This window comes from Schistocerca gregaria, chromosome 8 (assembly GCF_023897955.1).
Source record: "Schistocerca gregaria isolate iqSchGreg1 chromosome 8, iqSchGreg1.2, whole genome shotgun sequence".
Taxonomy (NCBI): domain Eukaryota; kingdom Metazoa; phylum Arthropoda; class Insecta; order Orthoptera; family Acrididae; genus Schistocerca; species Schistocerca gregaria.
In genome coordinates, this window is record NC_064927.1 from 162,020,834 (window position 1) to 162,039,087 (window position 18,254).

General features: G+C 40.1%; 1 protein-coding gene across 2 annotated transcripts in view; it reads right to left on the bottom strand.

Moving 5' to 3' along the window:
* LOC126285449 (homeobox protein PKNOX1-like) overlaps window positions 1-18,254 on the bottom strand; it is a 656,766-nt gene that overhangs the window by 14,642 nt on the left and 623,870 nt on the right. For both annotated transcript variants that reach the window (XM_049984835.1, XM_049984836.1), the window contains exons 7-10: window positions 16,715-17,090; window positions 12,873-13,012; window positions 12,319-12,613; window positions 10,494-10,857 (exon numbers count right to left, since the gene is read on the bottom strand). In XM_049984835.1, coding sequence (XP_049840792.1) covers window positions 10,646-10,857; window positions 12,319-12,613; window positions 12,873-13,012; window positions 16,715-17,090 — 1,023 coding nt within the window. In that variant the 3' untranslated portion in view covers window positions 10,494-10,645. The remainder of the gene's footprint in view (window positions 1-10,493; window positions 10,858-12,318; window positions 12,614-12,872; window positions 13,013-16,714; window positions 17,091-18,254) is intronic.

Here is an 18,254-nt window from a genome sequence, read left to right on the forward strand (position 1 = left end):
TCCTCCCCATTGTCATCTCTCATCCAGTTTATTTGCAGCCCTCTGCCAATGCATCCACCTATCTTTCCTTGCTCCTTTTTTCTCCAACTCCCTGCCCCACAACCTCCCGGCAATGCACCTGTTGGTACACTCCACCAGACAGTGCTCGTCTCTCTCCCCACCTGTGCACTACTATCCCTTCCCCTTCACTGCCTCCTCCAGATTGCTCTTGCATCCCACATGATAGTTGAATGAGGTGTGTTTGCTTTTGTGTATGGCTGGTGTGCGTGTGTGTGTGTGTGTGTGTGTGTGTGTGTGTGTGTGTGTGTGTGTGTGTGTGTGTGTGTGTGTGTGTGTGTGTGTCTTTCTGATGAAGGCTGTTACTGATGAAAGCTGTGGCCGAAAGCTTTATCTAAGTGTCTTAATTGTGCCTGTTTGCAGCTTGACATTTTTTCTTTACGGTAAGTAGCAATCTGTCTTTTCCTAAATTGTTGATATTCCTCCCTGGAGTTCCCACAGTTTGGTGTTTCTTTTTCCTTAAACAGATTTGTTGTTCACAACACAGGAAATGTCGCACTACAGTGTCTTTCTAACAGAGGGCATTTTTCAACACAGTGTGTACTACAGATGTCAGGTGTGTTCAAATTTTAATAGAAACTCCTTGCTGTATGCAATGTGTTTCCCACTATTTGCACAATGACATGTGCCCTGAACAAGCATAAACACAAAAATCTGTGAGTATAGTTACTAGGAGGAGCTGGGCCACTATAGCTGTTGGTGGATATGAAGGTAGTGGTGATGTTTGTGACCTTAGTGTTTTCTGCAAACTGAGTCATTTTTCTTATTTTTTTTTATAGAAAGTAGATATCTTGTGTTTTTAGGCATATGGTGTACCTGTGTTTCTACATCTATACTCTGCAAATCACTGTCAAGTGCACTACAGAGGGTATTTCCCACTGTACCAGTTATTATAGTCTGGGTAACGAGTCTTTGATACTGGCTGTTCAGTAGCACGGTTCTGTTTCCTAGCGAGTGCAGGTAGCCAGCCAACAATGGACTGCACTTGAGCAGGTGGCATGAGTCACAATGCCACTCAGCCAGCCTGATGTGGACATGTCTGAAACGTACCAGTATGTCTCAAGTGCAGTTGGTGCTGACACTTTGTCACTTGTCTAAATAATTCAGTTCATAGTTTTTTTTTTGTTTTTGTTTGTTTTCAATGTGTATTTACTTCCGTTTCATTTCAAACAATGCCCAGTGTGATAAATGCTGCCAGTTCAACACATGAAAAGAAACAAAGGAAGAAAAGTGTCTTACACAGCCAGGCCCACAAAGTTGAGTGTTTACCAAGGGACTACTTTGAGAAAGAAAAGGAAAAAGGAGAGTCCTACTGCTCATACTATGAAGAGGACTGCAACAATTGAAAATAAACAAGAACACTATTGTAAATACAGGAAAAGAACAGTGCAGTCTAGATTGTGGCACACCAAAGTTGTACACATCAGGAAAGGTGCAGTCAAGGATGAAGCAAGTGATAGCTTTGGACGACACTATTCGCTGTCATAGATGTAGCTATAGTGAGATAAGGGAACATCCCACTTTGTCTAAATTACTAGCACCACTTCAATAGCAGTGTTTTTTTTAACAGATGCAAAATATTAATCAAAAGAACATATGCTATTCCACGGCAATGCAGATTTCTGCACAGATCATGGGTATCAGATTCATAAATATGGTGTAGACAGATGAAACTTGGATTAATGCCAACCATTATGTTGAGAATGGAGTGATGGAATACCCGAGGGAACCATGGCAGTGCCTGTTAGAAAAGAAAGGCAAATTATTATTTTACACACCATGATGAGATGAACAATAATATTTTTCAAAAGCATTTCAAGACATCGCTTATGACAAATCAGACAAGTCCATCATTGATCATTACGGAAAATGCCCTGTATCATTCTGCTGTTCATGACGAGACACCAACTTTGCCAACTAAAAAAGATGATACTATTTAGTGCCTGAAATGATGAAAAGGGGATTTCAGAAAAGATCTGAGAAAGGCTAAATTGCTCAAAACTGTAGCACAAAAGAAACCACAATTTCCAACATTAGTAACTGTTGATGTTGGTAAAAGGCATGCGCATGAAACCTTTCTGCTTTCTCTGTACCATTATCACTTCGATGCCACTGAAGGGGTAAGAGTGCAAACAAAAAATCAAGCTACTGCAAACAGTAAAAGATTCATCATCTGTGAAGTTGAAAATATCCTCATAGGAACTGTCAATCAAATGACCAGAGAAACCTATACGAAAATTGTACGCAGCACTATAACTGTCATCAGAAAGGCAGCCAAATACAAAGACATTCTGGAAGAACTCACAATTTAATTATACCGGGTGATCAAAAAGTCAGTATAAATTTGAAAACTGAATAAATCACGGACTAATGTAGGTAGAGAGGTACAAATTGACACACATGCTTGGAATGACATGGGGTTTTATTAGAACCAAAAAAATACAAAAATTCAAAAAATGTCCGACAGATGGCGCTTCATCTGATCAGAATAGCAATAATTAGCATAACAAAGTAAGACACAGCAAACATGATGTTCTTTACAGGAAATTCTCAATATGTCCACTATCAATCCTCAACAATAGCTGTAGTCGAGGAATAATGTTGTGAACAGCACTGCAAAGCATGTCCGGAGTTATGGTGAGGCATTGGCATCGGATGTTGTCTTTCAGCATCCTTAGAGATGTTGGTTGATCACAATACACTTGCGACTTCAGGTAACCCCAAAGCCAATAATTGCATGGACTGAGGTGTGAGGACTGGGAGGCCAAGCATAATGAAAGTGGCAGCTGAGCACACGATCAAACGACGCACGCAAGAGATCTTTTGCGTCTAGCAATATGGGGTGGAGCGCCATCCTGCATAAACACCGTATGTTCCAGCAGGTGTTTATCAGCCAGGCTGGGGATGATGCGATTCTGTAACATATCGGCATACCTCTTCACCCGTCACGCTAGCAGTTAGAAAACCAGAATCGCGCAATTCCTCAAAGAAAAAAGGCCCAATAATGGTAAATGTGGTAAATCCAATCCATACCGCGAGTTTCTCTTTGTGCAATGGAGTTTTTACACGACAGTTCTTGGATTTTCGGTAGCCCAAATTCTAGAGTTGTGGGCATTGACAGACCCACAGAGTGTGAAATGAGCTTCGTCGGTCCACAACACGTTACTCAACCAATCCTCATCTTTTGCCATCTTTTGAAATGCCCACACCGCAAATGCCCTCCGCTTCACTAAATCGTCAGGTAACAGTTCATGATGACGATGGATTTTGTACGGATAGCATCGGAGGATACACCTCAGTGCCAACCAAACAGTAGTGTATGGAATGCCGGTGCGATGTGCAACTGCACGAGCGCTGACTTCCCCGTGCATAGCCAAACCCACTACAGTCTCCATTTCTTCCTGAACGGTCTCAGCAGCATTACGCCTTGTGCTTGGTCGGCCACTATGGGGTCTATCGTCTAAACAACAAGTGGCTTCGAACTTCGAAATCATTCTCGCCACAGCGGACCTTTACTCATTCAAATCCCCTTCCTATGGCAATAGGATCGTAATGCTGAACTAGCACATACCCCATTCTGATAATACAGCTTCACTAAAAGCGCCTTTTCAGGTAACGTCAACATGCTGCGACTGCTGGCGCATCCGATTCTCTCACTCATTACAGCTCCTTTTATACATGACTGTCATGCGCAGTCACTGATGTTTTGCTGTCCAGCGCCATCTGTCCGACATTGTGAACTGTGTGTGTGTGTGTGTGTGTGTGTGTGTGTGTGTGTGTGTGTGTGTGTGTGTGTGTGTTTTAATAAAACCCCATGTCATTCCAAGCATGTATGTCAATTTTTACCTCTCTGTCTACATTATTCCGTGGTTTATTAAGTTTTCACATTTACACTGACTTTTTGATCACCCGGTACATTTGGAGGGAGCAGTGACAATTTCAGCTTTACTGAAGGAGACTATTCCAAATTAGATTCTGACAGTAATGTGAGTTGAGCTTTCCCTTTTGTGTAACTACAAAACACTCAGCAATGTAAGGAGGCAGCATGTCAACCTATCATGATATTGTGATTACTTTTTTGAGATTACAAGTGTGAAAATGAAACTTCCTGGCAGATTAAAACTGCATGCCAGATCAAGACTTGAACTCAGGACCTTGCCTTTCGCGGGCAAGTGCTCTACCATCTGAGCTACCTAAGCATGACTCATGCTCCATCCTCACAGGTTTACTTCCGCAAATACCTCATCTCCTACCTTGGAAGGTAGGAGATGACGTACTGGCAGAAGTACAGCTGTGAGGATAGGGCGCGAGTCGCTCTTGGGTGGCTCAGATGGTAGAGCACTTGCCCACGAAAGGCAAAGATCCCGAGTTTGAGTCTTGGTCCGCCACACAGTTTCAATCTGACAGGAAGTTTTATATCAGTGCACACTCCACTGCAGAGTGAAAATTTCATTCTGGAAACTGTTAATATACTGACAAATTCTACTGTTGCTTGTTGTAGAACTAATTAATAATGCTAATATTTAACAACAGAAACAAAAACTGTGAATTTTCAGCAATTTGCAAAAATTTTTATTTTTATTGTGAAGTTTAACAAATACCTGTAGAAATTTCGGCTTATTAGATACTAAATAGCTTACTTCAGTACTTTGGTGTTATGTATTACAAGCTGTTGTCGCTGTTGTGGTTGTGGTCTTCAATCTCAAGACTGGTTTGACGCGGCTCTCCATGCTACTCTATCCTGTACAAGCCTCTTCATGTCTAAAGAACTACCACATTGTATATCCTTCGGAATCTGCTTACTGTATTCATCTTTTGGTCTCCATTTATGATTTTTACCTCCACACTTCCCTCCTACACTTAATTGATGATCCCTTGATGTCTCAGAATGTGTCCTATCAACTGATCCCCTTTTTTAGTCAAGTTGTGCCACAAGCTTCTTATCCCCCCCAATTCTGTTCGGTAGCTCCTCATTAGTCATGTGATCTACCCATCTGAAGTTCAGCATCCTTCTGAAGCACCACATTTCAAAAGCTTCTATTCTCTTCTTGTCTACACTGTTTATTGTCCATGTTTCACTTCCATACATGGCTATTCTTGAGACAAATACCTTTAGAAGGGACTTCCTAACTATTAAATCTACATTCAATGTTAAATTTCTCTTCTTCATAAACACTTTTCTTGTTGTTGCCAGTCTACATTTTATATCCTCTCTACTTCAGCCACCATCAGTTATTTTGCTGTCTAAATAGCATAACTCATCTACTACTTTTAGCATCTCATTTTTTAATTTAATTCCCTCAATTTTACCTTACTTAATTTGACACCTGATTTAATTTGACCACATTCCATTATACTTTTTTTTGCTTTTGTTGATTTTCATCTTACATCCTCCTTTCAATACAATGCCCATTACATTCAACAGCTCTTCCAACTCCTTTGCTGTCTCTGACAGGATTACAATACCATCGGCAAACTTCAAAGCTTTTATTTCTTTTCCCTGAACTTTAATTCCTACTCCAAATTTTTCTTTGGTTTCCTTTATCGTTTGCTCAATGTACAGTTTGAATAACATTGAGGATAAGTTTCACTCCCTTCTCAATCACTGATTCCCTTTACGGTTCTTAGCTCATAACTGCTGTCTGGTTTCTGTACAAGTTGTAAACAGTCTTTCACTCCCTGTATTTTACCCCGGCTACTTTCAGAATTTCAAAGAGAGTATTCCAGCCAATATTGTCAAAAGCTTTCCCTAAGTCTACAAATGCCATAAATGTAGTTAAGCTATGTTCTAAGAGAAGTCACAGGGTCAGTATTGCCTTTCATGTTCCTACATATCTCCACAATCCAAACTGACCTTCCCTGAGGTCAGCTTCTACCAGTTTTTCTACATAGAATTCATATTAGTATTTTGCAACCATGAGTTATCAAACTGATAGTTCAGTAATATTCACAACTGTCAGCATCTGCTTTCTTTGGTGGTGACATTATTTCATTTTTCTTTATGTCCGAGGGAATTTTGCCCATCTCACACATCTTGCACACTAAAAGGAATAGCTTTGTCATGGCTGGCTCTCCCAAAGATATCAGTAGTTCTGATAGAACGTCATATTACAAATGGGAACTGTAAATAAATTTACACATACCAATATGACCTGCATGTTATTGACGCTTTTGTCTCTATTGCTACAGAATGCGAGTAGAACCCCATGAGCTACATTCAGCAAAATTTCCATCTATGTGCCTGAACTGTTAATAAAAGCCTAATGCTCCTTCCGTTTTGATACACATATGGAGCAAGGATATAATCATCTAAATCTACATCTACAGACGTACTCCCCAAGCCACTATATAATGCATGGGAGATGGTACCCATACCACTACCACTAATTTCCATTCTTGTTCCACTCACAAATAGAGTGAAGGAAAACAAGTGTCTATATGCCTCCATATGAGCCATAATTTCTGTCCATATGAGCCCTAATTTCTGTTACCTTATCTTTGTGGTAATTACATGCACTATATGTTGGTAGTAGTAGAATCGTTCTATAGTCAACTTCAAATGCTGGTTCTCTAAATTTTCTCAATAGTGTCCCCCTCCCCCACAAAAAAGGAAAAAAATAAATAAATAAAAAAAGAAAAAAGAAACATCCTCACTCCAGGGTTCCTATTGGAGTTCTCTGAGCATCCCTATAATACTTGCATGTTGTTCAAATCTACCAGTATGAACCGACATGGTAGGGATCCCAAACATTCGACCAGTATTCAAAAATGGATCGCACTAGTGGTGTATAAGTGGCCTCCTTTACAGATGAACCCCACTTTCCAAAAATTCTCCCAATAAACTAAAAGTCGACCATTTGCCTTCCTAACCATAATCTTCACATGCTTGCTTCATTTCATATCGCCTTGCAGTGTTATGCCCAGACATTTAAAGGATGTGACTGTGACAAGTAGGACACTATTAATGTTGTATCTGAACATTAAGGGCTTGTTTTTCTACTCATACATTTTAACTGATGTTATTCGACACTTTGAGAGAAAAAAACTGATGATGGTCGAAGTAGAGAGGATATAAAATGTAGACTGGCAATGGCAAGGAAATCGTTTCTGAAGGAGAGAGTATAGATTTAAGTGTCAGGGAGTAATTTCTGAAAGTATTTGTATGGAGTATAGCCATGTATGGAAGTGAAACACGGACGATAAATAGTTTGGACAAGAAGAGAATAGAAGCATTTGAAATGTGGTGCTACCGAAGAATGCTGAAGATTAGATGGGTAGATCACATAACTAATGAGGAAGTATTGAATAGGATTGGGGAGAAGAGAAGTTTATGGCGCAACTTGACCAGAAGAAGGGATCGGTTGGTAGGACATGTTCTGAGGCATCAAGGGATCACCAATTTAGTACTGGAGGTCAGCGTGGAGGGTACAAATCGTAGAAGGAGACCAAAGGATGAATACACTAAGCATATTCAGAAGGATGTAGGCTGCAGTAGGTACTGGGAGATGAAGAAGCTTGCACAGGATAGAATAGCATGGAGAGCTGCATCAAACCATTCTCAGGACTGAAGATCACAACAACAACATTCGACACTTAGAGCTAGCTGCCATACATCCCACCTACTAGAAATTTTGTCTATGTCATCTTGTATCCTTCTACAGTCACTCAATTTAGACACCTTACCATATACCGTATCATCATCAGCTCACCTGTTTGCCAGATCATTTAAGTATGTAGAAAATAATGCCACACACTTCCCAGGGGCACTCCTGACAATACCCTGGTCTCTGATGAGCACTCATCATTGAGGACAGTATAATGGTTCTATAACTTTAGAAATTTTTGAGCTATTCTCATATCTAGGAACATACTCCATATGCTGATCTCTTCATTAACAGTATGCAGTGGGGCACTACGCTTTTCAGAAATCTAGAAATATGGAATTTGCCTGTTGCCCTTCATCCGTAATTTGCAGTATATCATGCGAGAAAAGGACAACCTGAGCTTTGCAAGGGCAATGCTTTCCAAAACCTTGCTGATTTGCTGACATAAGCTTCTCAGTCTCAAGGAAATTAGTGCATTTATACTGATAATATGTTAAAAATTGTGTGGTAAACTGATTTTAAGGATATTGGTCTGTAATTTTGCAGGTCTTTTCTTTTACCCTTCTTGTATGTGAGAGTCACCAGTGCATTTTTTGAGTCACTTTCAATTTTGCACTGAACGAGAGATTCACAAATAAAGCAAGCTAAGTAAGGGGCCAATGCAGTAGAGTACTCTTTGAAATACTGAATTGGGTTTCCACCTGGACCTGGTGACTTATTTGTTTTCAACTCTTTCAGTTGTTTTTCTACACCAGGGATACTTATTACCATGCTGTCCATGTGGGCGTCTGTTTGATGGCCATTGCCTGAACACTTCTGTGTACACTGTAATGAGGCTAGTCTTGTCTTAGCATCCATACAGGAGCAATACATAGTAAGATGTAGTACAACTATTTCTTGAAATTTTGCATAGGTTTTCACATCGCAGTGGTTATCTATCTTCAATTATCTGCCAGTTAAGCTTTTCCAGCATCTCTGTGAGGCTCTCCCATGTGTCAAACAAATCTGTAACCATTTGTGCTGTCCTTTGCTGTACATGTTCAAATATCACTTTTATCAGTCCTATTTGGAACTTGAGGAATATTACAGGATGGGTTGTGTAAGTGTTTTGTAGGCAATAACCTTTGTAGACTGGCTTCATTTTGTCAGTACCATACGAAGGAACTGAAGTATGCCATCTGCTACACATACAACTAAACCTATGTGATCATTCCATTTCATATCCATACAAACTGTTAAATGCAGATATTTGTACAAGCTGACTGATTCCAACTGTCTAACTGGTATTGTAGTCATATGGCACTATGTTTTTTCATTCTGTGAGGTGCCCAATTGTGATTTTCTGAACATTTAAAGCAAGTGGCCCCACTTTGAAATCTTATGAAGATATGACTGAATATTTGGGCAGATTGTTTCAAACAGCATTTCATTATACAGGGTGATTCTTATTAACATTTAAAAACCCACAAATTGTCAAAGATGATGCTGAGACAAGTAATTTAATATAAGACACATGGGGCTGCATATGTCGGGAAACTCACCAAAAGTGGATGAGAAATGTTAGACATGTGACATCATCATCAGATGACGAACTTCACTACATGTGCATGTGTAGCAGTTGGACTTGGGCACGAAGGGATGATTGAGTGGTGCAATACATGCATTTGGACAAATGGTACAAATTTTAAACAGCTTTTGTAAATGTGGTCTGTTGTAAACACTGAAGTTACAAAATTATTGTCCTCAGTGCAACCAATGAATAATGTTCTTGTTTTGTGTTTCTTTCGTATTGTTCTTTCTTTCTTTTTTTTTTTTTTTTTTTTTGTTTACAGACATTATTTCGTAAGGAAACATAGGTCATTTACTGGTATCAATGCAAATCGGAAGTTTACACTCATTTGCTTGTAACACAATACGGTAGGTTTTTGTTGTACTGTACTTTGCAATAAACCAGCAGAGACAGCTATGCTGGTAAGTAAAATAATAAATCTTAGTTCAATGCGAATACACAGTTATCTAACTTTAAAAAAAAAAAAAATCCTGTGACCCATGTGCTATAGTCGTGCATGTGGGTCAGGGAGCCAGACCAACATGAATACTTCACTACCGTTGAGATGATCAGGTGTGACAGACCAACAGGCTCAACCACTGCACATGCAGCGAGTTATGTTGTCTGCTGACATCACATGATGAACATTTATCATTCACTCTCAGGGTACTTCCTGACCCTATATGCCCCTTATGTCTTGTATTAAACTACTTGTTTCAGCATCAGCCACGTCGCTTCAGAGGCTTCTAAACATTAATAAGAATCACTCTGCAGGAAACTGCACCATCTGTAAAAAGTCTGAGGTTACCATCAATATTGTCTGCCAGGTCACTAATGTAGACCATCAACGAAAAAAGTCTCAATAGGACACATCTGTTCATTATTCTCCATCCAAGACAACATGCCACATCCCTAAGCACTCTGCCTCTGTCCCATGCTAACTACCCTGGTACTGGCAATACTGAGTAGTGCACACCATGGTATTGTGTCTGCTTCTGCTCCTACTTATCTCAGAAAATTGTTGCTGTTACTTCTTAAAATATGATGCTTAACTAGCCATGATCACTGACAACAGCATCCTTCTTGTCATTAAAGAAGAGAGTGTGTATTCTCCATTAGTTGGCGAAAACCTTGCAAGGACAAATAGTTTGTAGCTGGTTCTTGGCACACTACTCCACTTTCCTATTCAAAGCTGTGCAATACTGCAAAAAATATTATTTGGTGAAAACTGTATTTTCTCATTTACTTATTAACAGGCAATTATTACTTAAAATGCTACCTACCAGAACATAGAAGCAATGCCACTGCCACCGTGTGTCACCCAGCACTTGTAATGCATGTGTGGTGGCCTCTCGTCCTTCTCCTTTCACCCACCCCGCTCCCCCTGTGTGGTTCAGTGGCTGGCTGCAGCCGCGGGCAGCCCGAGCTGCATGTGTCATTGCTGTTGCGACTGCTGAGAGTCCTCCGAGCTGCACTCCAGCTTGAGCTCTGCACCACTCGGCACACCCCCTCTGCTTCCCCGATACGCTCCCCCGTGACAGCTCTCCATTTCACCGTCCGCATCCTCATCATCTTCGTCTTCTTCCTGGCTGCTGCCTCCATCACTTTCTTCACTACTCAAAGCACCTGAACTCATCAGCGATGAATCTGTAGCAAAATATCATTGCTTAGTCACCACTCTGAGCTCCACAATGTTCATTTATAGTTGTTATGTTTTTAGCATTAAAAACTAAAATGTTAATGGCAAAATACTAACACAAAAATATCTGAAGCTGGCATCAGAACGATTTAATCCCTTTTCATGAATAAGCTAAAAAGATATTCAAAGGAAAAACACCTGGAGTTAAAGTAAATGGAATTTCCATTCAAGGCATAAAACTTGCAGATGATACAGCCTTAACAGCTGCTAATGAAAAACGGATGCAGATTATACTTCCTAAATTTGCAACAAAAGTGAAATGATTCAGACTCAAAATTAATAATAAAAACAAAATTACCGTAGCACAAGAAAAATTGGAAGAAATACAGTAGAAAAATTTGAGAATTGTTTTTATTTAGGTACCTTACCTACAGAATATACAGATGAAGCTCATAAATCAAAAAAGAATTGCAATAACTTGTTGTTGTTGTGGTCTTCAGTCCTGAGACTGGTTTGATGCATGCAACAACTTAATGTGCTTTTTATGAAGGAAGACAACTAGTAGTGAACAAGTTGTCTGACGTAGAAAAGAACAATTTATCAAGACATTCATCTGGAGTGTGCTCCTATATGGCAGGGGGTGCTGAACACTGTTGAAGAGAGACACAAAGCACTTAAAACTGATGGAAATGTTGCTTAAGAGAAGGCTGGTGAGGACCAGCTGGATAGAAGAATGAAGATGTTCTGAAAATGATCAATGGGCAAAGAAACATCATGTCTCCTATATAAAAAACAACAACTTGTACTTTTGAATTTTTGTGTGAAATGAAAATAAATTTTAATTGTATATAATCTGGGACTATCAGTTACTGAATGTGTGCTGTTATGTACAGCATATCACCTTATGCACTTATGTACGTGACAGATTATTTCCAGGTAAGCAAAGGGAGGAGAACTCAATGTCTGTCAATATAATGAGGGACACAAACTTATGCTAAGTAATGTGGGAGAATCATGTGGTGTATCACAAATTGTCCTAGCAATTTGTTGCCAAAAGACAATGGGCATGACTACATGGTGGATTATTTGCTAAGACATCTGCATTTTTGTGATGGGGATTTCCCTTGAAAAAATGATTACCTATTATCTTACTTCTTTTCAGTATACTTGTTTGTGCACAGTATTATTCTCATCTACTGTTTTGACAAATGGTTTCCAAAAATTTGAATTACTGATCACGTTTCACATTTCTACTTTTCACATTTTTTTTACAGTTATTTTTGCTTTTATTACAAAATGGTATGAAGTACCATGTAACTCTCATATAGTATTAGGTACTAATATTAATCCAATGCAACAATCCCACATCTAAAGAGTTTCAACGTCTCTTTAGTGCACATATCTAATATGTACATGGTATTTATGCTTCAACTGCTAACTATATAAAAATACCACAATTGATAACTTACCTGTATGCACAGTGCCATTAGACTCCGTGAGCTGTGGTTGCAGAGATGCAATATTGTCAGGCCAGAAACGTTGGGCAGCTGCTTGTTTACTAGCTCCTGTACTTCCTCCACTTTTGGCCTTACGATGGCTTGCACCTCCACTGACACCACTATCACCCCCACCAGGGGCAGAAGCATCAAGCATTGGCTGAAGAATGCGTCTCCGAGCATTTATAAACCAGTTGTTCACTTGGAGCAGTGTAAGGTTGGTTTGTGCAGCTATTTGACGCTTCTCATCTTCAGTGGGGTAGGGGTGCTGCAGGCAAAAATAATGATACATCACTCACTGTGTGTGTTTTTCCTCCTCCTACTCTTCTTCTCCACTCTCTCCCTTTAATTAAATAATGTTATCGAGATACTGCTTTCATATTTCTAAAACTTATTCATTCACTCAGTTCTTTCTATTCACTGTTCATTTTCTTATTTTAATGGTGCACCATAAACATTCACAAAATACACATAAACACTATGTGAAACTGGACACAAAATCACGGATTTTCTGATAATGTACTTACAACTAAGTGCTGAAAAAGCCATGACCTCATGACACTTGTCGCATGCTTTGGCAAAACACCGCGTTTCTGTTTTTTCTTGCCCAGGTAGTCATCTTCATCATCCACTGAACCAGGGGTAGTAGGTGCGGGAGATAGCTGACCTGCAGTATCAAGGGAGAAAAAATGAAGAAACAATAACAGCTGCTTGCAAGTCATTACAAATTAACTAGTGTATATAGGAGCTTGATAAGAATAGTACTGGTAGTATTAATCGTTATATCACATAGAAAAAAATATGAAATGTGTGTGTGTGTGTGTGTGTGTGTGTGTGTGTGTGTGTGAGTGAGAGAGAGAGAGAGAGAGAGAGAGAGAGAGAGAAGGTGTGGAAGCAGAGAAGATGCAGTTTAGCAACTATGGTTTAGATTATACCACAATACTGCAAAAGGTAAAAAGTTGAGTAGTTCAGAAGAATTCTCCTTCTTAATAAGATTGCATAAAATCACAAGTGATGACTTCATGGTTTACTCCAATCAAGAATGAGTGTTATACTGCTCAGGACGTTTCAGTACTTTTTCAATACACTCAGTAACGCACATATGTCCCCAGTTTCAACTTCTGCTCATGTCAACATATTTGTATTTAACTGATTGAAGAGGAGAGCTTAAATAGCTATGAAAGCAAAATGATACTTAACCTGCGAGAACAGAGGAGTGTGTGGAGAGAGAGGAGGGAAAGATTCTTTCACAAGTAATATCATGTCACTATTCCATGTATTATTTATCACCCACTAATAGATTTCTTGGACAGAATAAAAATTCAGCGATCTCAGAATGCCAGTTGATGACATGAGACAGTAAACTCCTACCACGCACCTGACAATGGTGAGCTCATACAATTTAATACTACTTCATGATATGATGTACTTTAGTGTACTTTAGCAAGTAATAAATCTGTGAATTCATAAATGCCCTCCAGCTAGTTTAACCCAGTATCTTCAAGGACCTTTGCAACAACATTTTGGATGGAGATAGTTTGTCCCCGATTTAATGAAAAGTACTGTTACTCTGAAGCACAGAATCTGTAACAGCTAACGCCAGACAAAGGTTGTTCCTCCAAAAGCACTATACCTGTCCAATGTGCTGAAATGCATTTAACACTACCATTGAATTTTGGAATTGTTAGTATGGTAAATTCACATACCCAACCCCAAATATATTCACCCACTACTATAAATATTTTGGCAATATTCACTGGATGAACACTTGTGTGCTTAATCTAAACATGAATCCAGATAACTGCCTTTCACTGGCCAGCTGTCTCAGCACTGTAACATGCAGACTCAAAGCTCTGAACCTTCTAAGCTCCACAAATTCTCATATTTTGTTATAGAATTAACATTACTTGGAGTACTGATATAGCATGGAACTTGACATATCTATGGATTCAGCAATGTACTGAGATGACATAATCTTGCATCCACAAGACACTATTTACGTGCTTGTTGTACAGCAACACATGAAAGCCTCTACAGAGATTGGAAGTTACAGTGTTGCGAGTAAGCACAGAAAGTACAATTGGTAGCCAGAGGTAGGTGAATGGTTTTGCCAGTCAATAGTGCATACTAGTACAGATGATTACTTCAGAATAACTCCACCAACAGTAAACATATGCCATATCACTATTCATAGGATTAATTGAAACCATGCTGAAAATGAGCACTTTCATAACTGAAAAACTTCCCAATGCTAACCCTTACTTCAGCTGTAACATTACATATTAACTTGTTGGAGCACTGTCAGATGAAACGACTTGTACTGTAGCTCTATGCAAGCATTCTAGGTCAAGCAGATCACTTACATGTACAAGGTATCTGGTTAGACCATTATCTTGCATGCTTTTCTTTTTTTAATTTGGCTGTTGATCAATTATTCTCTTGATCAAAATTTCAGATTTGCTGTCTTCCTCCTTTCTTACTAATTCTTTATTACAGACAGCTGAAACAGGTTTTCTCTTAATTTTTCTTGTCATTTTATCAACATCTATGATACAAAGTAGAAGCAATGGCTCCATAGCCCTGCATTATGATTTGAGAAAAATATCACAGTTCTCAAATTACTCTACATAACTTACATTAATATGATTGCCACTTCCACCACCATTATTAACAAGACCACCACCACAAAACACTATAACAGAAATGCCCTATATTTAGCACAGTGTATCACAGACAATAAGTAATAACAGGGTTAGCCTCTTGCATACTACATTAATTCCCCCTCTCAGAATCTACTTGAGTAATTATTAGGATGACCTCACCTTTTCAACTTACAAATAAAATGGTCTCTTTTTCCCCAAACATACTATATACACTGATACGACAAAAGTCATGGGGTAGCAATATGCACATGCACATATGTGGCAGTATGCATACAAAAGGTATAAAAGGGCAGTGCATTGGCAGAGGTGTCATTTGTACTCAGGTGCTAGACACATGGGACTTTGCATTTTGAAAATCATTAGGGAATTAAATATTCCAAGATACACAGTGTCAAGAGTGTGTCAAGAATATCAAATTTCAGGCTTTACCTCTCACCCCTTAACTACCGTGAGGAGCGGTGTTTGTGTAGCATTGTTAGTGCTAAAAGATATGAATGGTGTGTGAAATAACTAAAGAAATCCATGTAGGATGTATGACAAATGTATTCTTTAGGACAGTGCAGCCAGATATGGAGTTAATTGGCTAGCATTCAAATATGGAGTTAATTGGCTATGGCAGGAGATGAGTGGCTTTGCTAACAGCACATCATTGCCTGCAGTACGTCTCCTGGGCTTGTGATCATATGAGTTGTATGCCAGATGAACAAAAAACTGTGGCCTGATCAGATGCGTCCTGATTTCAGTTGGTAAGAACTGATGGTAGTGTTCGAGTGTGGCACAGATGCCATGAAGTCATGCACCCAAGTTGTCAACGAGTCTCTCCGCAAGCTGGTACTGGTTCCATAATTGTGTGGTCTGTGTTTACATGGAATGGACTGGATCAAAGTTCCCAAACAAAGATGGAAGTTTTTATGGATGACAATGGGTCATGTCACCAGGTCACAGTTGTTTGTGATTGATTTGAAGAACATTCTGGCAATTCAAGAGAATGATTTGGCCATCCGATTGCCCAACATGATCCCCACTTAACATTTATGGGACATAATTGGGAGGTCGGCTTCTGCACAAAATTCTGTGCTGGCAACACTTTGCAATTATGGACGGCTACAGGAGCAGCATGGCTCAATATTTCTGCAGGGAACTTCCAACAACTTGAGTCCATGCCGTGTTGAAAATGTTGCCCTGTCCCACTCAAAAGGAAGTCCGACACAATATTAGGAGGTATACCATGACGTTTGTGACATCAGTGTATAGCTGGGTTGGTAACGATGTCAATTGTGTATGAGCTGCTGAAGACTATTTTGTAAATTATTTTGACAACAAATACAAGATATGATCAACTGAACCACTGTGCATCTCTTCTCTCCATCATGAGAACTTGCAGCACAACCATCTATACAGAATCTCTCTGCCTTTGCAAATGATAGACTAACAAAATGCCAATCTTTAGTCTCACTATGAAAGAATTCTTTGCCAGATAGAAAGCTTTTCTTGCTTTATTATCAATCAGTTCTGTGTAGTTCAGCTAACAGTCACAGTGTCACAGCAGCTGTTCAGCAGATCATGGCCAGAAGTTGAAAGTAAATAGAGCTGTGTTAACATCTCCTGTTTGCTCCTCCCCTCTTTAAACCAACAAGTTAACTGTCGTTAATGAGCACCAGTTCAGATGCATAATTACAGTTGAGAAAAAAAAAAATATATCTAACCTTGGAGAAGACTGGCATCAGACGGAGGTGGACACGGGTTGGCGCCAATCTGAGACAGTGGTGTGCTACCGTGGACAACACCCGGTGACAGTGGTGGACCTTGCGAAGGGGGAACTGCAACAGCAGAAGTGGGAGGCAAGTGCACCGGAGCAGCGACGAGCCCCTGAGGCGTGTGTACCATCTGGTAAGCCAGTTGCGCAGCTGCTGCTGCGGCTGCCGCTGCTGCGGCACTCGCCTGTTGATGGGCCGGAACGGGGACCGGGCCCGTCGCTGCACCACCGCCACCAGCCACGACGTGCTGCGGGTGCTGAGGCATCAGCACTGTCCCGGCGGCAGCGGCAGCTGCGAGCTGAACGCCCCCTGCAGAGGACACCACCTGTCAAACACGTACCAACGCGGTGACTCGTGGGGGTGCAGTCCACTGGTGACGATTACGGTTCCTCCACTAATGGGTTACAGACCATGAAGGTAGCACACATCATTAAGTACAAGTAAAACTGTTGTTTACCATCTCGTATGTGACTGGCCACAGTGAATAAAGGTGGGTCTCTGCAGTAATCAACATATAAAGCACTAAACATTTGCAATAACAAGGGACTATACTGATTTAAAGGGTGGCTCAAAAAAACGTTCACAAAACAACTTGGCACATCAGGCATACACCAAGGATCAGTAATCACATAGGAGCCAGGGATCACAAAGGCCATCTGGGACTACTAAATAGCATTGCATTTATTTAGTCACATATTACAAATGGACACGCACTAGAGGAGAAGCACAAAGTTTTGTCCAGATGCTTTGAGACAAGCCAGACATCAGTGCTGCACTGAATGGCACACCCTCTCAAAGATATCTGGTGTATCTCAAAGACATCCTGCTGCCACAACAATCCTACCCACTAGATCATATGATGATGTAATGGGTGTTCATACATAAAACCCTTCAGATATCACCACAAGAAAAAATCAATTGGAGACGCATTGGGTGGTTGTGTGTGGTCATGCAACTGGCCCACCATTACCAATCCAGCAGCCAGGAAAGGTAGCCTGCAGATGTGCCCTCACTTGTCTGCTGAAATGCTGGGGGCTTTGTAGTGCTGAAATAGAACGTGATGACAAATAGGCATGGGAACATTATTCAGAATGTCCAGCAGAACCTCTCCCAGGGATAAGAGATACATGCATCCACCACATTGGTCCAGGAGAATATACAGTCCAATTAAACACTATGATTCAGCCCACAAGTAACCATAGCACCTTCTTGTGGTGCTTGCGATCCCTGGTTCTGGGTAATTAATGATCCTTGTTGTATGCCTGACGTGCAATATCAGTCTGTAAATGTTTTTTAAAATCACCCTGTACAACCACGTGTACTAGAAAAACAAAAAGTGCAAAATAATTAACTAATGTGAGGAAGAAGAAATGAAACATTTAGTACAGCAGAATACTCGCTGCACCACAAAACTCGAAGGAAAAGGATGTGAGGGGTTTTTAGAGTTAAACTTCTCTTTAACAATTTGATCTTTTTAAGCAGAGAATTT